We start from the raw sequence: 22,629 nt of genomic DNA, 5'->3' as shown, positions 1-22,629 counted from the left end.
CCATGTTCAGCGGGGAAGCAATTACAGAAGCCAGACCTTCCACCTTCTGCAACCCACAAGGACCCTGGGTCCATGCTCCCAGAGGGATAGAGAATGGGAAAGCTATCAGGGGAGGGGATGGGAGATGGAGACCGGGTGGTGGGAATTGTGTGGAGCTGTACCCCTCCCATCCTATGGTTTTGTTAATGTCTCCTTTCTTAAATAAATAAATAAATAAATAATGGAAAAAATATCACTCTAGGATATATGTATTGACTCTTATTGAGAGAGAGAGAGAGAGAGAATGGAAGAGAAAGATCACAAAATTACTGCACTACCCATGGATCTTTCCCTAATGTAGAAACCAGGACCTTACATATGGTAGGTCATGCACTCTACTGGGTTGAATATCATAATCCCCTTCTTACTTCCCTCATTCAAATTTTAATAAATAAGATAGTTCTTTCTCTGTGAATGTTCTATGTTTATGTTAGCACCCAAGGCCCCAATCTGTAATACAGATTCCAAATTTATATTCACTAGCATATTATTGTGCTTAAAAGTCAGAGTCCTCTGGGACACATCTGCCTACTGCTGATGCCCAGAGAGTCATGTAGTGATCCAGACCTTGCCTTTCATCCCAAATCCAGATGTTGATCTGATAAATTCACTGTCTTCTCCCCACCAGTGCTGCATCTCTGGAATCCTACTTCAGAGTTAATACTTTGTCTCCCATCCACAGAACATCCTTTAAATAACTACCTGCAAATTCTCTTTTACTTAAATCTGGATTCCTACTTAAAACCAGTATTCTTGTTGTTCAGACATATGTACTAGACATGTTAAGTACACAAGTCCTAAAGAAGGTGCGACCAAGATCAAAAACCATACGGTATGTTCTTAATGTAGGAGGATGGTATTTCTAAGTCACACAGGAGACAGATTATACATACATGATCACTCTACTTGGGGCATGATGGGTGTTTTCTAGGTACTTAATAAATGAATGATATTCTTTCTATTTACTATACAAACTCAATAATCTGAAGCTATATGGATGAACAGGAAAAAAGGTGGAGAGTCAGGGTCATGTGTGTACAATAGACGAGTTTACCATGCTAAGTTTTTCATGGAAATATAGTCCGACATCATAGAAGTTTCCATTATGCTTCACTGAATGTGTTTTGGTTTCTAGATGCTTTGATTGTTCCAAATGCAAGACAGGCCCCCCAGGGTATTCGAGTAGGGACATTCTAAGGATATAGTAGCCCTGGGGAGCCTTGTTCTTCAGACCCCAGATGCACTTCACCTGTATATGGAAGCACTGGGGCGGTGAAGGCCTCCCGACCTAAGGAGAAGATAGGTTCTTGAGTTACACAGGTTTGGGTAAAACCACACAATTAACAACAATGTGCTGCCTAAAGAGAGAAGCAATCATCTTTACCCAGCCTGTAATTGTCAGGTATTAGTGATGATAACAGATGAAGACCCACCATATATAATTAGAAGGTCAAAAGGCAAGCCTGCCAATTATGCCAGAGAATGTGTTGCCCATTTTTAACCATGGTATGTTAATGATCTGTGACATCAGAAACCATTCATCTATTATAATGAAATAAAATTAACAGGAAACCAACACCTCCCCAAAACACACACATACATGCCTTTTTGGATATGGGCAGTCAGCTTCAGATTCAGAGTGTGACAGGTGGCAGTGTTACCCTAACACCGATCACAGACCACACACACAGCTGGTGAGTGATGTGTAAAATAGACCAGCCCAACACCTCACCTGTGTGAACACTTTTAACATGAGGTCAGCTTGCCACATAGGCCCCATGAAAAAGCATTAACATGAGCTGATGTACTGTTTGTATGTACTTTAACCTAAAATCTAGCATAAGTGGCATAGCCAAAGAACATGACTCAAGAGTTTTTACCTCATCACTCACGTACAGCTGAGAGAAATAGGCTACTTTCATTTTTAGGAACAGCTAAGAAGTTTATACACATTGATAAAATTTTTAATCGACTACTGTTTCAGAGTTAAAAATTAAATTAGGATTATTAATAACTCAAATGTCATTAAGTCGTGTTTTTTTGTGCACACAAATCCCTAGTAGTTTTTAGAATAATTTGACCTCAAAGAATTCTCTATTATCTTGTGTAAGCAAAAATAATGTCACTTTTGAAATCAGGTTACCCTTTTGGCTACTGAGCACCAGTCATTAATCTGTAGTCAACAGAAGACAGTCTATAATCCTGCCCAGACTTTATTTTTGAAAGATAATATACATTTCCATATAGATAGTTCATTTCTGGCATAAAATTATAGTTAGATAGTGAAAGTTGCAAAACTTCTTTTGTTTTTCTATACAAGTCATTCTTAAGAACTATTCAGAAAATAATTATTTCTGCTTTAATTAGAAAATCTTAATTAACAATAAAGCCTTAACCTTAATATTTGGGTTTCCAAATATATTTTAAAAATTAACACCATGTGAATAAATAAGACAATCTCTTTAAACCTCAAGGCAGGATTACTGATGCAGACAGGCTGAGTTATTAAACACATTCTAAATTAAATGCCTCTATGAATTTTATACTGAAATGTATTTTGATAGTTTTTGCATGCCAAATGTGACATTTGTACTTTAGATTCATCTTCTGTAGTAGTTTTGGAAATGTCATACAAACAAAGATTTTGTCATGTGCTGGTGGAATTACTGTGCATGGATGCTTAGCCATCTCTTGCTGGTTCCGTTTGGTTGTTTCAAATCAGCAAGCCATAAAAAATCTTTATCTCTCAGAAACACAGCAATTTGGAAGATAATCGAGTAGTGACTAGGGGGCAGAAATGCCAGTCTGAGGAATTATAGTACACTCTCACTTGCATTTACAACCTTCCTTCAAGTACAAGGCAGCTGGGCAAAACCAGGATGAAAGAAAATCCATCAAATTTCTCATCGTGCCTCCCTGCCTGGTGAGAACCCAACTTGAGACCAGGGACACAGTTCTCAAGAATTTCAGTACCATCCCAACTGAGAGTTCTAGCCATTTTATTTTAACATGAATTTCTTTGCCACACACCCTCCAGCATGCCCCAAACTTGTCAAGACCTGCTAAAACTTGTCTCTGTGAAGGGCCCTACAGAAGAAAAATACAAGAAAGTGGACTCACATAACTGACCTCATCATGTAACATTTCTACCACAGAAAAAGTGAGCTTCTAGCTTCATCTTTCTGCTGCGTTCAGCCATTACCTTGGATTGCTGGGTGACTTCTCTCAGGCTACCCAGTGGGGCCACTCCCTCCTCTATACAGATTTGGGGGGCTGTAGTTAGTGGGTGCTGCCGAGCTCTGCCATAGTGACAAGAGGAAGGGAGAGAAAAGAAGGGCAATTGATAATCAGGCATACACAAAGTTTTTGCCTTTGGAACCACAATACAATCTGATGTCAGATTAACTGGGAATCATGTAAACACATTACTGATGTTGCTCTTGGTTAAAGTGGGAGGTGAATGACATTTTTCTTCTTCTTCTTTTATTTTTTCATCTTTCACTTTCTTTTTATTTAATAGAACAGAGAGAAGTTGAGAGGGGAGAGAAGGAATGAGAAGGACTGGGGGAGGTGGTGCACTTGGTTAAATGTACACATGTAATGCTTGTAAAGCACAAAGTCCCAAATTCAAACCAGCAGTCCCCACCTACAGGGGGAAATCTTCAGGAGTGGTAAAGCAGTGCTGCATGTGTCTCTCTGCCCCTCTCGATCCCTCCTTCTCTAAATTTTTCTCTGTCCTATAAAATAAAGTTTAAAAAAAGAATTTAAAAAAGGAGAGAAAAAGAGATGCCTAGTTCCCTGTTTTATTTCTCTTAAACCTCCCCCCACTCTAAGTGCAGACCAAGGACTTGAAAACTGGTCCTTGATCATGGTTACATGTGCACTCAGTTACAAATGCATCACTACTCTGTCCAAAATAACTTTATTTATTTATTTATAAAATGGAATTATTGACAGGAACATAAGATAATAGGGGTACATTTCCATATAATTCCCACCACCAGAACTCCATATCCAATCCCCCCCGAAAGCTTTCCTATTCTTTGTCCTTCTGGGAGTATGGACCCAGGACAATTGTGGGCTGCAGAAAGTGGAAAGTCTGGCTTCTATAATTGCTTCCCCACTGAACATGGGTGTTGACAGGTTGGTCCATACTCCCAGCCTATCTCTCTCTTTCCTTAGTGGGGTAGGGATCTGGGGAGATGGGGCTTCAGGACACCTTGGTGGGGTCATCTGCCCAGGGAAGTCAGGTTGGCATCATGGTATCATCTGGAATCTGGTGGCTAAAAAGAGTTAAGGTATAAGGAAGAACAAATTGTTGATTAATCATGAGCCTAAAGACAAGAATACTGCGGATAAAGATTTGAGGTCTCTGTTTTGGAAAAAACTAGTAGGTCTATTTTAAGTATATTCCAAGAAGCCCATGACCTTATTAGTTTTTGTCTGAGCTTGACATCTAACATGCAGGTGACCTAAGTTATTGTCTGAGAAGACGGTGTCATAGTTGGCAAAAAGGACTAGAAAGCTGGATCAAGGAAGAAAGTAGCTCTCAAATATGGGAAAATTATATAAATATTGTTAACTGTAAACTCCATAGACTTGATCTGAGGCCCATAGTCAACACAGAAGCCTTTGTAACTTCTGCACCCTCAGGGTAACTTTTTAAATGTGAACCTACAAATACAACTTGTAGTGTTAGTCACTAACCTATTGAAATCAAGTTTGCTTCAGAAATTACCAGAACAAACTTTTGATGAGGCTAACCCTGACACCTTATAAACTACTAGAGAAACTTGGAGAGGAGCTGAAGTCATTAAGTAGATGAGCAGCTAATATAGTATATACTTGGGGTGTGTGTGTGTGTGTGTGTGTGTGTGTGTTTAATATTTATTTATTCCCTTTTGTTGCTCTTGTTGTTTTATCATTGTAGTTATTATTGTCGTTATTGATGTCATCGTTGTTGGATAAGACAGAGAGAAATGGAGAGAGGAGGGGAAGACAGAGAGAAGGAGAGAGAAAGACAGACACCTGCAGACCTGCTTCACCACCTGTGAAGTGACTCCCCTGCAGGTGGGGAGCCAGGGGCTCGAATCGGGATCCTAATGCCGGTCCTTGCACTTTGCACCACGTGCACTTAACCTGCTGCGCTACCGCCCGGCTCCGGCATATACTTGTTTTTATGTAATGAAATTAAGATCAATTTCTACCCTCAAAAATTTTATCCAGGGAGTAGGGCGGTAGCACACCAGGTTAAGAGCATGTGGTGCAAAGCACAAGGACCCGTGTAAGGATCCTAGTTCGAGCCCCCGACTCCCCACCTGCAGGGGAGTTGCTTCATAAGCGGTGAAGCAGGTCTGCAGGTGTCTATCTTTCTCTCCCCCTCTCTGTGTTCCCCTCCTCTCTCCATTTCTCTCTGTCCTATCCAACTACAACGACATCAGTAACAACAATAATAGCTATAACAATAAAACAAGGGCAACAAAAGGGAAAATAAATAAATATTTTAAAAAATATCCAAGCTTTTTATTTATTTATTTATTTATTTGCTCTGTTAGCCTTTGCTGACTTTATCTGAAGTTATTCTTTACTGATGCCTCCATTTTTATTTATTTATTTACTTAGCTTCATTAAAACATAACGATGTTTGGTGATTTTTCCCAAAGTCTTGTGTAGTTGAAAGGCTCTTGTGCTACACTTGAGTGGCATGTCACCCTTTAGGCAGGATACCTGTGACAGTGTACCTGTCCCACATGGAAACGACTATTTGGGGGGAGCTCACAGCTGATTTAGACAGAAATGATTTCTCTTACTTTGGTCAGTGGTACATAGACATTAGAGTTCATTAGGACAAACCATTTGCCAGTAATTCAATTTCAAATTAAATACACGGTGTAAATTTCATTACTTTTAAACTATTATATCTATTGTCTTTAATGACCCTATTATACAGTTATGAAGGTAAACGGATTCCATTAGTAAACACCAAACTCGTCTGTTTACCACAGTGAGATGGTCCCACAGTTTCTTTCTTTGTTCCCTTGGCAGAAAGTGTAAGGCATTCATGAAATATCCTAGACAGTTAATTGAAATAATTTGAACTTGAATTTACAGTTATCCTAAGGGAAAGGTTAAAAAAGAAATAGGTCCTTATATGCAATCTCACTTCCTTGTAATTAAAAGTTTTCTTAAAATACCTGATAGGGACATTGGAGAACAATGCACATGGACAGATGAGCAGATGGTGGTTTTGTGACACTGGTATCAAGACCAGAGTACATCCTAGGGGTGGTCAGCCCTTCACTGGGATTCATGAACTATACCCTGTGGCATATCATCCTCCTTTTGTTTTCTCATAGTATACAGTATTAATGAATTTGGGGGTAATATAAACAAATGTGTATGCTTTACAAAAAGTAAATAAGAAGTTTAATTTTGTAGAAAGCAGCTTGCCTTTGAGTTATCCGCTAGTCTAGATAAACATCAATGGAATCTGGGTTCTAGTCTTCACAGGTAGGTTAAACACTTCTTTCTTTTTCCTCTACAAAATAAGACTGATGTGAAGTTCAAACAGCCCACTTGGTTAGTGTGCTGCTTTACCATGTGCAAGACCCAAGTTTGAACCTGGCCCCCACCACATTGAAGAAGCTTCAGTGCCTTGGTGCCTTTCACTCTTTCTCTCTAAAATGGAAAAAAAAAATATGATGACATGAATTTTATTCTTTCCCTGTGTTTTCCATCTCTACCTCATATGCACTGTCTATGCAGTTTATTTTCTTCCACAGAGTGAATGTTGTGGAGGTTGGGTGGTAGTGCAGTTGATTAAGTGCACGTGGTGCAAAGCACAGGGATTGGCATAAAGATTCCCATTCGAGCCCCTGACTCCTCACCTTCAGGGGCATCGCTTCACCAGCGGTGAAGCAGGTCTGCAGGTGTCTGTCTTTCCCCCTCTCTGTCTTCCGCTACTCTCTCCATTTCTCTCTGTCTTATACAACAACAATAGCAAATGACAAAAATAGCAACAACCAAAGCAACAAAAATGGGCGGGGGAAAATTGGCCCCCAGGAGCAGTGAGTAGTTCAGGCATGGAGCTCTAGTGATAACCCTGGAGGCAAAAAAAAAAAAAAAAAAAAAAGAAGAATGTTGTGATCTAGGATTTAATTCTAAGTTTCTATTACACCGTTATATAAAATTCTAAACTTCTACCACACTTAAAAATTTACTAGTGGGGGTCGGGCGGTGGCGCAGTGGGTTAAGCGCATGTGGCGCAAAGCGCAGGGACCAGCATAAGGATCCCGGTTCGAGCCCCCGGCTCCCCACCTGCAGGGGAGTCGCTTCACAGGTGGTGAAGCAGGTCTGCAGGTGTCTGTCTTTCTCTCCCCTTCTCTGTCTTCCCCTCCTCTCTCCATTTCTCTCTGTCCTATCCAACAACGAATTGCGTCAACAAGGGCAATAATAATAACCACAACGAAGCTACAACAAGGGCAACAAAAGGGGGAAAAAATGGCCTCCAGGAGCGGTGGATTCATGGTGCAGGCACTGAGCCCAGCAATAACCCTGAAGGAGGAAAAAAAAAATTTTACTAGTTTATTTACATAAATCTCACTGTTAGATACACTGATTAGTTTCATCACTTTGTGTTACCCTACCCATAACTCTTTTGCATATAGTGCCTATTGTCTTATAGCCTGCCCTAAACATGAACTTTCATTCAGAAACCCTGATAGACAGTATAAACTACAATTGATTCTATGCTTAGCATCATCAAGATATTCTTTTAAGTAGATTTATATTTGTCTCATTTAACCTTCAAAATAATCCAACATAGCTTTATTATTCCTGCAATCTGATAAGCGTCTGACAGAGATGCTGACCTCTTGCTTGATATGACCATACCCATAAAGAACAAAGTCTAGGCGTCAAAGTGGGACCATTTCTTTACAAATCTCCCTAAACTCACCACACTCGCTATATGGCAGTTTCACTTCTGGAAAATGGAACAGCATGTTATCTCTTAAAATCTGGGGATTTACCATATGGGGTCAAGAATTCTAGTAGTTACTGAGACTTCCTCAACTGCAATATTCTTGCCATTAGGTTCATGATTAGTCAACAATTTGTTCTGCTTATATCTTAACTCTTTTTCAACCACCAAGTTCCAGATGCTACCATGATGCCAACCTGACTTCCCTGGGCAGATGATCTCACCAATGTGTCTTGGAACCCAGACTCCCCAGACCCCTGCCCCACTAGGGAAAGAGAGAGACAGGCTGGGAGTATGGATCAATGCCCATGTTGAGAGGCGAAGCAATTACAAAAGCCAGACCTTCCACCTTCTGCACCCCCTAATGATACTAGGCCCAAACTTCCAGAGGGATAAAGAACAGAAAAGCTTTTGAGGGATGTGGATGGGATACAGACTGCTGATGGTGGGAATTGTGTGGAATTGTACCCCTCTTATCCTATGGTCTTGTCAATATTTCCATTTTATAAATAAATTACTTTTTTAAAAAATATATATGGCTTCCAGCTTCACTCCAGTCACTAACACCCATCCTTATCTAACACATATGCATGAAAGGGAACACACAAATCTCGAATACCTGACTCAGAGTGATTCTGTATAAGTACCGCGTGCTAACTGATTACGCCACTGGAGCTCCGTCAGAGTGATTCTGACTGGGAGTACCTATCGTCTATACTTGGCTTATTTATTTATTTATTTATTTATTTATTTATTTATTTATTTCTAGGCACCACTCAACTTTGGTTTCAGGGACTTAATCTGAGGTCTCTAGTGCCTCAGGCATAAACGTCTGTTATGTTACTGATAGTAATATTTCTCCAGCCTGGCTCATATTTAACACACACAGAGTAATGTGATGCACTGAGTCTACAGTGAAGGAACATACTTTGCAGATGTTTTTCCAGTCTTTAAACTTGACATAGGAATATACTGACTGAGTTCTTCTCCTTCTGATTTCAAATTCTGTTGGAAAGAAAACAAAAATTAATCAAAATTATTTTAAAATGCACTTGAAACATCTACATAAAAGTTGGCTTTTATAAATCCAGGATATATGATTCTGAAGGATTAAGTTCCCATATTCAGTTTAGGAACCTATGTGACCTCTGTAGCCCTGTAGATCTGAGCTCACATTCTGTGGCCATGAATAGGAACGTTCCAAACTGCCCCAATTTCAGAAGCCATCTTCCTCAGGTGGAAGATAAGAGTATGTTGTCCAGCCTGGAACATTCTCTGCCATTGTTGATCCACGTTGAGGGCAAGGTCCTATGAGGGCCACAAAAGGGTCTATTGTGTTGTTCCTGATAGAGATGAACAGTAACAATGGATAAAGGATTTATTTATTGATGCTAACAGGATGCCAAACAGCCTTCCCTGGGCAGATGACCCCACCAATGTGTCCTGGAGCCCTGCTTCCCTAGAGTCCTGCCCCACTAGGGAAAGAGAGAGACAGGTTGGGAGTATGGATCAACCTGTCAATGCCCATGTTCAGCAGAGAAGCAAGTACAGAAGCCAGACCTTCCACTGTCTGCACCCTATGGTGACCCTGGGCTCATACTCCCAGAGGGATAAAAAATAGGGAAACTATCAGGAGAGGGGATGGGATACAGAGTTCTGGTGGTGGGAATTGTGTGGAGTTGTACCACTCTTATTAGTGCTTCCTTTTTATAAATAAATTTTTTTTAAAAAGAATAAATTCCCAGGAAATTTCACTTACACTCCCACTGCATCATGTAAACGGATACATAACTAGTTGTATAAAATGTGCTAAAAGTTATTTATAATAATTGTCAAAGTACAATTAGGCATCTAATCCAAGATATTTGGGGAGAAAAAAAGTGAAGCAATTATTCTAGCACAGTGGGCATAATCTAAGACTGCCCCATGGATATTGTAATGGAACCTTATTTTATTGTCCTTATTAGTAATACCTATCTAGATGATCTCAGAAAGTATCATATAAACCAATGACAGCATGATCATGTGAAGTGAAGGTGATAAGAGAAACAGTGGTAGAGAAAAAGGAGAAAAAGTGAGTGGGAAAGAGATTTTTTTCTTCTTTTTTTATTGATTTAATAATGATCGACAAGACAGTAGAATAAAAGGAATACAATTCCACACATTTTCCACCACCAGAGTTCCGTATGCCATCCCCTCCATTGGAAGGTTCCCTATCCTTTAGTCCTCTGGGAGTATGGACCCAGGATCATTATGGGGTCTGGTTTCTGTAATTGCTTCTCCAGTGGACGTGGGCATCGGCAGGTTGATCCATATTCCCAGCCTGTTTCTATCTGGGAAAGAGAATTTAAGATGGAAATATTCTTCACTATAACCTAGTAGCAGGAAAGATACACCATTATTTCTTTGTCAAATATAAAATATAAAATAGCAAATAGTTTTGCATGTTTAAATGAAATTCAATGAGATCACTATGACTTAAATTCAGGCACCAAGAAGAGCTTTGGAAAGCTGGGTCACCAAAAAAGGAACAGCAGCAGGCCCCAACATCCCTTTGGTGATGCTAACAAATCTATATTCCATGTGTGTGCAGTTGTGAAGGGTAGACATGACAGTGCGTGATTTATGTATAATAGATATGACATTTAAGAATAGTAAATATACATTTCTTCATTTACTATCTCTGAGAAATCATGTTTTCTAAAAGAAAAACAAATTATTAATGATTTGCTAGTGGTTTTCAAATGAAAAGTTTTCAGAGTTTCACACCAAGCCAACCACTAAAGCTCTATGACCCTTTCCCCACTTACTATAATTCCCACAAAGTCTGAGAGACAATTCAATTGCTTTTTTTGTTTTTGCAGAACTGTACGCTTTACATCTACTATCCTTTAGTTATCATCTGCCTCTTTATGTGTTTCATTAAGAATAATCACTTTCAGTTCCATTCACATTGTCCCAAAGAATGTAATATCACCTTTTTAATTGCATAGTAATATTCCGTAGAATATATAGCACATAATTTATTTGTGTAGTCACTTATCAATGTGCATTTAGGTTGCTTTCATACCTTGACTATTGTGAATAAGGCAGCAATGAACATAAGGTACAAATAATTCCACAAATCAGTGGCTTCATATCCTTTGCATATATGTCTAGGAGTGGTATTGCTGGATCATTTATCTGAGCCACACTCAGTTGTTAGCTGAATATAGTATAGCTACAAATGGTGAGTGAAGGAAAGACCCCCACAGTGCAAAAGAACAGAGGAGTCACAGTCAGAAGGAAATTCCTTATTTTCAGTGGACCAGGATCAGGAGTAAGAATAGGAAATCTCCGGTGTAGCCACACTGCTCTGCTACTCTGTAGGCAGGAACCTACAGGACTTAAAGAAGAAATGAGGCAGTATGATGCCAAGAGTCCCAGTTCCACATGGGCTGTGGCATGGCACCAGGAGTAACTCAGGTATTGCAGTATCTATCTGAATGAAACAAAAAGGGGGGGTGTCTGAAAATAGTGAAATGATGCTGTGTAAGAGCCTATCATAAAAAAGAAGTAAAGATAAAGTGACATAGTTATAGTTTAATCCTCACCAAATGAAACCCATAGAAATTTCAGGTTTGAAAAGTTGACATCTGTGAAGCCATTTTGAAAATGGAGCCAGGGAGCCATTACAGAGAAATTGCATTACCTGTAAACAAAGACCTTTGAACTACACCAAAGAGCTTTGGACTAGACCAAAAGCAATCATTTTAAGAAACCACAAAGCAAGCAGTTGTTTGAAAACCGGTGACTATGGACTTTTGACCAGGAGATAGAATCACTCAAATCCTTTTCATCCTTTCTAGAGAATTAGTAGCCAATTACATACAGCTAAGAAAAGTTTGTTCCTAACATTGATGAACTACTTATATTAATTACTTGCATCATCTTCATTGTTTCCTCCCATAAAACCCCAATTTTATCCATCCTTGGGGCACATTTTAGGTTTTCTACTTGAATCTGTGTACTCTAAAATTGCAATTCTATGAGTTCAAAAGAAACATGCCCTGCTTTTTAATGGTCTCCTGAATTTTTAGGCTATAAAACAAGGTACTTTAAGTCACATATTTTCTTTCTCAAATATCACAGTAAAAAGTGAAGATACACAGCATCAATGAAAAGACACCCTAAATTCTTTTTCCACTACCTTCAATTTCCCTTTTCACTCTACACTACTTTTCACATAAATCTAATGGGAACCAAATTTCAAGTCCTTATAAGAATGTGTTTTCTATTAGTGTGTAGAGGAGCATAGGAGGAGAGAAAAATCTTGAGAAATATTCAATGTAATTCTGAGAACTATCAAATAAAACATTAAACAAATATTTGGGATGTCCCAGAGGAGGCAAGATACCAAATCTAAGGTATAAAAATTATAACCACATTGCAATTTCATGAAAGCTGTCAGAACTGACCAATTTCCTAACTTTATTTGATTTTAAGATATTTTAAGGAGGCCAGGCAGTGGCATGCTATGAAGTGTACATGTTACCATGCACAAGGACCCTAGCTGAAGAACCAGTTCCCCACTTGTGTGTGTGGGAGGGGGGAGAGGGTAATTTCATGATCAGTGAAGCTGTGCTGCAGATGTCTCTCTGTCTTTCTCTCTATATCCCTTGCCAATTTCTTTCTCTATCTAATAAAAAAATAATTAATTAAATTAAAAAAATTTTTTTTCCTCCAGGGTTATTGCTGGGCTCGGTGCCTGCACCATGAATCCACCACTCCTGGAGGCCATTTTTTCCCCCTTTCGTTGACCTTGTTGTTATAGCCTCGTTGTGGTTATTATTATTACCATTGTTGATGTTGTTCATTGTTGGATAGGACAGAGAGAAATGGAGAGAGGAGGGGAAGACAGAGAGGGAGAGAGAAAGACAGATACCTGCAAACCTGCTTCACCGCCTGTGAATCGACTCCCCTGCATGTGGGGAGCCGGGGGCTCGAACCGGGATCCTAAATGCCCGTCCTTGCGCTTTGCGCCACCGCTCTTAACCCACTGCGCCACAGCCCGACCCCAATTTAAATTTTTAAGACTGGAAAAAAGCTCCACTTGGATAGTGTGCTATTTTGCCATGTGTGTGGCCCAGATTCAAGACCAGTCCCCAAACACACTGAAGAAAATTTAGTTCTTGTAATGTCTCTTTCTCTTTCTTTATCTCCCTCACTGTCTCTTTATGATATATGAAAACACACACACACAAATACACACACACACGTACACACACGCACACAAAATCAAAGCTAGACATTTTATAAACATTTTTATTGCTATGTACTTTAAAGTACAGAGCAGGAAGTACTTCTAATTAAAAAATATAAAACATTTGTGTGTGTGTCTCTTTCAAAAAGAGAAAGGTGTGCTTTAAACAAATGCATGTAGGGGCAGTTTTCATGATACCTGTTTAGAGGAAGCTATCAATGTTATAGCATAACAAGATGAGTATGGTTGGTGACAGATCTCTAGGGAAGAATTGAACCTACTAAGTTTAAACAAATTACTAGAGGATAAAAATTATAGTTTTGTAAAACTTATTGAAAGTATCAATTCAGGTAAGATTTACCGATTGACACGTACAAAACCCCTCAAAAACTAGTCACTAATAAAGTGGAAATAGTTTGATGTAACAAGACACAGATTTTACTTTTCCCCCCACCCCCCTCCAGGGTTATCACTGGGGCTGGGGCTCGGTGCCTACACCATGAATCCATGGCTCCTGGAGGCTATTTTCTCCCCTTTTGTTGCCCTTGTAGTTTATCGTTGTTGTTATTATTATAGTTGTTATTGCTGTCATTGTTGTTGGATAAGACAGAGAGAAATATAGAAAGGAGGGGAAGGCAGTGAGGAGGAGAGAAAGAAAGACACCTGCAGACCTGCTTTCCCAGCTTGTGAAGTGACCTCCCTGCAGGTGCTGGTCCTTGAGCTTCTCTCCATATGTGCTTAGCCCACTGCACTACAGCCTGACCCCCAGATTTTACTCTTTATTTTTTCTCAAGAGTAACACAATAAATGAGTCAAGCTATCATCAACCTAAGCCAATGAAGATTTGGCATTATAGATGGTATAATAGTCATATATGTGACAAAACATGGAATACACAATGTTATTTATTTATTTATTTATTTAGCCATCAGGGTATTGCTGGGGTTCCATGCCAAAACTCCAAATCCACTGTTCCTGGTGGCCATTTTTCTATTTATTTTATTTACTAGAACAGAGAGAAAATGAGAGGGGAAGGGGAGATAGGGAGAAAGACACCTGCAGATCTGCTTCACCGCTCATGAAGCCACCCACTGCCCCCTGCAGGGAGGTGATGGGAAGTGAGGAAGGAACCTGGAAGGAAAAGGGGCAATTATGTATAAATGTAGACAGATAGTTTTAGAGATGATGGCTGGACCATGTCTACAGCCTTAGGGGAACTGCTGTGGTTTGCAGTGGGGAGACTGAAGATTCAAATCTCTGGTGGTGGGAACAGTGTAGAATTATACCCCTGTTGATATGTAATTTTGTAAATCAACATTAAACCACTAATAAAATTTAAAAAAAAAAGAACCTTCAGTCTAGTTGTTATTGTCAACAAAAAGGATCCTGAGAAATAAATACAAGGTAAAGCTATTTTCAACCAAACAAGAGCTAGGAAAACATAACTACAACATTCTTTACTATAAGATGTACCAAAGAAAGTTCATCAACCCAAAGATATGATAGCAAATAGAAACTCGACTTTGCAGGTAGGCAGGAAGGAATCTAGAAACAATAATATGCTGGTGAATATAAATAACCTTCATAATGCATTTCAGCTTAAACTTTATTTTTTTTAGCTTGTATTATAGGTTTAATAGCAATGAGCAAGGTTAAACACTACAGTTCTAATAAAGTCTTAGCAACAGGTTGCAACTACTTAAATTTGCTTTCTTTCTTTTTTTGTTACCAGAGCACTGTTCAGCTCTGGCTTGTGGTGGTGCCAGGGGACTGAACCTAGGACTTTGGAGCCTCAGACATGAGAGGCTGTATGCATAACCGTTGTGCTATCTATCCTCCGCCCCTTAAATTTTCAAAGATACAAACAAATATCTTTCAGCTGACTTGGAAGTTGACTAATTGAAGCAAAATTTGAATAGTAGTGGTGTACTGGAGATGATAACATCTGTAGATGTAGATAGGAAATATGAAGAACAAGGAGCAGGGTGACTAACAGTTGGAAATCTGCAACTATGAAGTTCTTAAATTGCTTGTGAAACTCTAGGTTATTTCTAAGAAGACTGTGGTAAAGTTACTTGGGAGTTAAAGGACACTAGCTTGTCAGATAGTGTTTATACTCACAATATACAGAGTCAGGGTTCAAACCCTAGCAGTATATGGAAGTGAGGGCCAGAGTACTGAGGAAAGCTTCAGTGCTGGGATCTTTCCCTCTCTGTCTCATTCGATCTAGAGTAAAAAGAAGGAAGGGGTTAATCCAAAAGTGATGAAATGACACATTTCTAAACACTTAAAACAAGAGTTATCAGAATGACCCTGGGAAGGACATAATTCATTGAGAACACACATCGCAGTGCACAAGGACTGGAGTTCAAGTCCTTGGTTCCCAGTTTCAGGGAGGATGCTTCACAAGTGAGACAGTGGTGAAAACAATACTACAGATCTCTCTCTCTCCCTCTCCCTCTCCTTCTTCCTTCTCAATTTCATTCTGTCTCTTTCCAAAGTGGAAAAAGAAGAAAGAAAGAAAGAAAGAAAGAAAGAAAGAAAGAAAGAAAGAAAGGAAGGAAGGAAGGAAGGAAGGAAGGAAGGAAGTTGGGCGGTGACACAGCAGGTTAAGTGCACGTGGCACAATGTGCATAAGGAACTCAGTTCAAGCCCCTGGCTCCCCACCTGCAGGGGAGTCACTTCATAGGCGGTGAAGCAGGTCTTCAGGTGTCTATCTTTCTCTCCCCCTCTCTGTCCTCCCCTCCTCTCTCCATTTCTCTCTGTCCTGTCCAACAATGACAACAACAATAAAACCACAAGGGCAACAAAAGAGAATAAATAAATATTTTTTAAAAAGGACTCTGTCCGATTCTGTACTAAAGAAAATCATATTTAAGGCTTCATTTAATTCTCAAAATGTCAGAGAACATCAAAAAAAAAAAAAAAGGAAGAAAGAAAATATTTTTGAAAAAGAGTTATCAGGACTAAAGTGAGCATTAATAAGTCTACAGCCATATTTGGGGGATTTAGCAGCCTTCTCTCAAATAATTCATAGAAAAACACAAACAAATGTAAAATAATAAGAATAATAAAGTAGAAAGTGTGTTACCACATATTTAGGAGGTGATGTTGAATTGTGCCTCTGAGATAACAGTGTTCTAAAGCAACATTTTCTTAAATAAAAAGAAAGTTAAAGGGAAAAGGCTTCACAGCACTCTCAAATGATTTGACCTGCTTGATGTTTGTTGAAAACGACTCCCCAGGAACATATTATACAGCCTTTTCATTCAGTAAAAGACATTCAGTAAGAGAGCCTGACAACAAGGAGGCAAGACATTTCAAAGGACAAGCATAATACAGAGTACTTTCTCCAATCACATATGTGATTAAATCTAAATCAGTGACTATAAGATAACTAGGAAAAGTTGCCCAAACATTTGGAATCTAAGCAGCATGCTTGTAAAGAATCCATAGAGTTCATATTTCCAAAGGAAATATGGGAAGTGCAACATAGGTGAGTTCCGATTGGTCCAGTTTTAGTAACATAACAGACTATGCAATACTCAGTTTATAGATACTAGTTTAGAGATGATGCTGTGGTTAGCCAGGCTAGACCAGGTAAGCACTGCCACCCCTGTAGTCAAAGTCAGTGAAATAATGTTATAAGGAAAAGATGGACAGAATCCACTGCAGTGATCTTTTATCTTCACTGTGTTTCGTCATCTTTAGGAATTCACTGTCGCAAGTCGGCTTTTTCAGACAGAGAGAGATTCAAAGAGAGAGGGAGAGAAAAAGACACCACAATAGCGAAACTACCCCCCCACCCCCCGTGTATTCATCAATACAAAGCAGGCATCCTCCCAAGTGAACTATCTTACTGGTCTCCGTAACTCTACTAATTTCAACACATTTCTAAGGAAAGAAGGTGAAATATGAAACTGTTTTTTTTTAGGGGATAGCATAATCTTTGCATCGACGTTCTCTAATTCTTGATTACAGTGCAGTACGTGACCGTTCTTCATCCGCAGGTAACTGTTAGTGCAGTACAAGTTAATACTGGTCTGATTTGAACATTAATGTAGAATTAACTCTTCTGGAAAAAGAAAATCAAAACACCACATAGATGAAGAATATGAAGAAACAAAGTACATGGAGGGGCAAGGGGGGGAGGAAGAAGCAAAGAAAACCTTGAATTCTGGCAACTGAGCTGACATCACTGGGGAGGAGGGGTTGAGAGTGAAGATGGAGGGACTCCATAGACTGTGGAAGAGGATGGCGAGAACTTCAGTAGCGAGCATGGTATTAGAAAATGAGCTTTCGATTTTATAAATAAAAATTAAAAAAAAAATGAACTTAAAGAGATGTGAAGCTGTACCCCCTAAATTATACACAGTGTTTTCAAATGAATGTAACTAAATAATAATTTTAAAAAATATTTTTTAAAAAAAGAATCCATAGGGTAAGAAAGAAATCTAAAAAGTTAGTATATCCAATTTAATGCACTGCAATAGAGAATTGCAGAATTGTGTAAAAGAAAAATAGATAACTTTTAAAGCTTGCATTAGTACGGAGATTATAAAATCTTGGAAAAGGACCTAAGTTGGGGTGGGAGTATTTTTCAGACACCTCTAACAGGGAAATAAGAAATTATACCCCTATGTCAGCAAATGTGCTGCAATCCATTAATTTCCAAATCAAGGTTTAAAAAGGCAACGATGTGTTTCTGCCATAAATTTCTTTAAGAAATAAAAAGGAAATTAAGACCAAACTAAGGAAATTAGATGTAAAATAGCTTTAACTCCTTTGATGTATGAGTGCTAAGTATTCAAGTCACCTTCTCAGAGCAGACAGTAAGAAAGCCTAGGTATGTTTTGCTCATGCAAGTCAGAGGCTGAGTCCCACAAGCATCTGCGGCAAAAAGAAAACACCACCCAGTTCTACTACCCATGTGTCATAAACACAAAGTCACCCTTCTTCCTGATCTTTCAGTGACTTTTGGGCATTTGGAAGCCTGTCCTTAGCTCCTCAGAAAGCCTCATTATGTAAATACATATCATGCGCATCATCTGGCACCATCTGATTCTGTATCCAAAATAAATTTCAGGTGCAAGCAGTGGCCCATTGCACACCTGGAGATGAAAGCACAAGTGGAAATAATGAAACTGGGGAGTGAAACAAATTAAATAGAAAATAATAAGCCAAATCCAGAAAGTCTAAATCTCAGGCTTGGAAAGTTCATGAGGATAAGGAAAAGAAAAAAGAAAAAAAAAGGACTGAGAGAGTTTAGAATATAGAATAAAAATGGCAAAGAATTTAAAATCTCTGGAGATTATGACCCAGAGTGAGGAAGGTCAATTAGGGATGTTTCTCCTATTGAGAAAGGATTTTTTTTTTGTTATGTTTTGGTTTTTTATTGTCGTTTGTCATTACTAGAGCTTTGCCACTTCAGGCTGACTTTTTAAAATTATTATTAGAGAGACAGAGTTTCCCTTGTCTTTTGAGAGAAGGGGCTGGGGAAGGGCAGAAAAGAGGGAGAGAGAGGGAGAGGGAGAGGGAGAGGGAGAGGGAGAGGGAGAGGGAGAGGGAGAGGGAGAGGGAGAGGGAGAGGGAGAGGGAGAGGGAGAGGGAAAAGGAGAAAGATCAAGACCACAGCACTGAAGTTTCCATTAATGGTGCTGGAGCCAGGTTTGAACCAGGTAAACTATCCAGGTGAACTATTTTGGCCAGCCCATGCATTACCTTCTCAAACTCCATGAAATGTGCCCATTTAGTCAAAATAATTTTTTAAATGTTTTTTTATATTTCCTTATTTATTCCCTTTTGTTGTCCTTATTTTATTGTTGTAGTTATTATTGCTGTTGTTGGATAGGGCAGAGAGAAATGGAGAGAGGAGGGGAAGACAGAGGGGGAGAGAAAGATAGACACCTGCAGACCTACTTCACTGCCTGTGAAGCGACTCCCCTGCAGGTGGGGAGCCAGTGCTTGAACTGGGTTACTTATGCTAGTCCTTGCATTTTGCACTACCTGTGCTTAACCCACTGTGCTACCTCCCTACTCCCCTAGTCTGAATAATTTTAAGAAAGTTGTAAAATGTTTCATATGTGTAAACAGATTCAAACTAGTAGATTTAATAAGATTGAATAGTGAAGAGTGCCAAGTTCCCAACACCACCCAGCACTGAAGGTACTATTTCAGAATCACCTCTTGTAGCCATGGCCCTCACCCTGCTAAGAATCAATGCAAAAGTGACCTTCTGGTAATGCAAGAAAACATGTTTTCTCATAATTGTTAAATAGAGCTTGTATGAACCAATATTATCAATAATTACAGAAAACTTCCTCATAGCACCACCTGAGAACAATTTGCAACAGAATCATCTAGAAGATTTAAAATGTAGATTCCAGATCATACTCCAAGTAAATTCCTGGTCAGAGTCCAAAACCAACAAGTCAGAAGCATTCACAAACTGACATATTCCCCAAACAGTCTTAATGCTCACAAACATTTTATAAATCGAGATGTACAACATAAATGCTCCACAAAGAAGAAAATTTCCAGTGCATTGTGAATTTGGGACTACCATTGTAAATATCTATTTTGTTTAAATATAAGGAAAAAGAACTAAAATTTTAAGAAAAAAAACCTTAGAGATTATCAAAGTGATTCTTCTAATTGTGGAAATAAGAAAATTTGAATTACTTGAAAAACTAAATTCTTTGAATTTTTTTTTTACCCAAATAATGCAGAGTTAATCTAAACTTCAGAATTTAGCCTGGTTCTCTTACCTCCTGGAGGTAGGGTCTTTGTATCATAGCTCTTGACTTCTTTTTAAAACATAGAAGAACAAGTAACATAACTATAATTAGAATGCTTGTCTGCTGTCACACATTAGGGAATTGAAAGCATATAAAAATGAATTAACTGAAAATAAATAAATAAAATGAAAAATAAACACAAGCAGTCAAGTACTGCTGAGAACAAAATGTTGGCATCCTAAGGGATGATATCAGCATTCTTTCCTTTTTGAAGTTTGCAGAAAGTGGTTCTATGTACTAATATTTCAATCTGTTACTTAATAGAGAATGTACAGGCTTTAACCCATGGGCTGCCACACTTTTGTTTTCAGTTTCAGTCTTTCCACCAAAGGAATGTGTGGGAGATGGTTATTAGAGTCATTTGCTCTGCCTGGGGGCTAATTACTCCATTTGGTTCATTTTTGAAAATATTATGTTACATCCAAAGGCAAAAAAAAATGATGGAGGCTTGTTTCAGGTTGCCAATGTAATTTTGTACCGATTAAATTAGTTAATCAGAAATTATGTGGGCTAAAATAGATCTGTTGTGTTCTAAATCTACAGTAGAAAATTGCTCTTTAAAAAATAATTTGAATGCCATGCTGGTTAAATATATTTCAGTCAATCTTTGCAAATATGAGACTTGAGTTTTAATGACCCTAAAGGAAAATAATGAGAAATGAAAGAATCCACAGACAGAAGACTGAAAGGAGTGTTCATGCGCAGCTAAAGCAAGGTGATAGTTTCTCCTGAAAAGTGCCAGAAATTGAGTAGCCCAGCACAGAGTGTAGGGGTATCAAATATCAGTTGGAAATGAGGAAGATGTGACCAGTTCTTAACTTTGTCTGAAATATGTGAATCATCACACCTATCTCTCATGACTCATAAAATATCACCCTGGTGTTTGTCACATGGTAACTACTCAATAACTTTAAGATATATATGATTTTATCTTAGCCAAAAGAAGGGTGGATACCAGGCTACTTCACACAAAAGCGGAACTAAGGAACAAAGAAGGAGAAAAATACACAGTGAAACTTAGTAAAGTTGTGGTCTATTGTTGCAAAGACTAGTACTCTAAAGAGGGAAGTAGAAAAGGACTTATTGGGGTAGGGGTAACTAGCATAATGTTTATACAGAAACTTTCATGCCTGAGGCTCCATAGTTCCAGGTTCCATCTCCTGCACCACCATAAACCAGAGCTGAGCAGTGCTCTGGTGAAAAGAAAGAATGGAAGAAAGAAAGAAAGAAAGAAAGAAAGAAAGAAAGAAAGAAAGAAAGAAAGAAAGAAAGAAAGAAGGAAAGAAAGAAAGAGAAAGAGAGAAAGGAAGGAAGGAAGGAAGGAAGGAAGGAAGGAAGGAAGGAAGGAAGGAAGGAAGAAGGAATAGAAAAAAGAAAAGGGCTGATTGGGTGATGATGACTCCACCTTTCCCAGTGGTCTTTATCTTTTTTTTTTTTTAATTCTGATAGGAACAAAAAAAAATTGGCAGGCGGGAGAAGAGAAGCACCTATAGCACTGTTCTGCCACTAGTGAAATTTTCCCCTATAGGCAGGAACTGGGGGCTTCAAGCTGGGTCCTTCCTTAGCCATGGCAATGTGTGAAGTGTGTACTCTCTACCAAGTGTGCCACTCTGTGACCCAGCATGTGGTGACTTATGCCACTTTTGAATGTGAAACTAAACCCTAAAATCATATGACTTTGTAAACCACTAATAATAATAGTTTTCTTAAAAAGAAATAATTTTTGTCACTCCAATAATTTTTGAAAACTAATTTATTTCTTTATTATAATGAGAGAGAAACAGAGAGGAAGATACAGACAGAAAGAGATCAGAGTACTGCTCAGCTCTTGCTTATGGTAGTGCCAGGGATTGAACCTGGGACCTCAGAGTATCAAGTATGAAAGTCTTTTGCATAATCACTATGCTATCTCCCCGGGTTCCAGTGTAGTTTTTAAACAATACAATCTGGGTTGAGAACAATTAAAAATGTTTTATACTACTCAAGCAACTGTTATTTGTAAAACTGAATCTGAAATTCTGCTTCATTTTGTAAGTTCTTGTCATTAATTAATTGATTTTGATATTTTATTTATTTTAAAGGGAGAGATACAAAGAGAAAGGTACAAAGAGATATCAGAGCATTGCTCTACTCTGACTTACGAGGTTTCTGGGAAATGAACCTTGTACCTCAGAACCTCAGGCACAAAAGCTTTTTACATAACCATTATGCTACCTCCACAGCTCATTGTCATCTAATTTATGATTAGTACATGATGGATGTAGAATATTTTTTTAATATCTTTACTGGGGAATTAATGTTTTACATTCAACAGTAAATACAATAGTTTGTGCATGCATAACATGGCCCAGTTTTCCATATAACAATATAACCCCCACTAGGTCCTCTGTCATCCTTCTTGGATCTGTATTCTCCCCACCCACCCCAGAGTCTTTTACTTTGGTGCAAAATGCCAAATCCAGTTCAGGTTCTACTTGTGTTTTCTTTTCTGGTCTTGTTTTTCAACTTCTGCCTGTGAGTGAGATCATGCCATATCCATCCTTCTGTTTCTGACTTATTTCACTTAACAT

The 22,629-nt window shown here is 38.7% G+C and overlaps 1 protein-coding gene across 1 annotated transcript in view; it reads right to left on the bottom strand.

Annotated features, from left to right (window-relative positions):
* The window catches only part of LOC103114577 (uncharacterized), a 267,524-nt gene that overhangs the window by 195,113 nt on the left and 49,782 nt on the right, over positions 1–22,629 (bottom strand). The window contains exons 7-9 of the mRNA XM_060190787.1: positions 17,123–17,305; positions 1,920–1,973; positions 1,094–1,327 (exon numbers count right to left, since the gene is read on the bottom strand). Coding sequence (XP_060046770.1) covers positions 1,094–1,327; positions 1,920–1,973; positions 17,123–17,305 — 471 coding nt within the window. The remainder of the gene's footprint in view (positions 1–1,093; positions 1,328–1,919; positions 1,974–17,122; positions 17,306–22,629) is intronic.

This window comes from Erinaceus europaeus, chromosome 4 (genome assembly GCF_950295315.1).
Source record: "Erinaceus europaeus chromosome 4, mEriEur2.1, whole genome shotgun sequence".
Taxonomy (NCBI): Eukaryota; Metazoa; Chordata; class Mammalia; order Eulipotyphla; family Erinaceidae; genus Erinaceus; species Erinaceus europaeus.
Note: the sequence above shows the minus strand (reverse complement) of the source record. Positions and strands in the feature narration are given on the sequence as shown.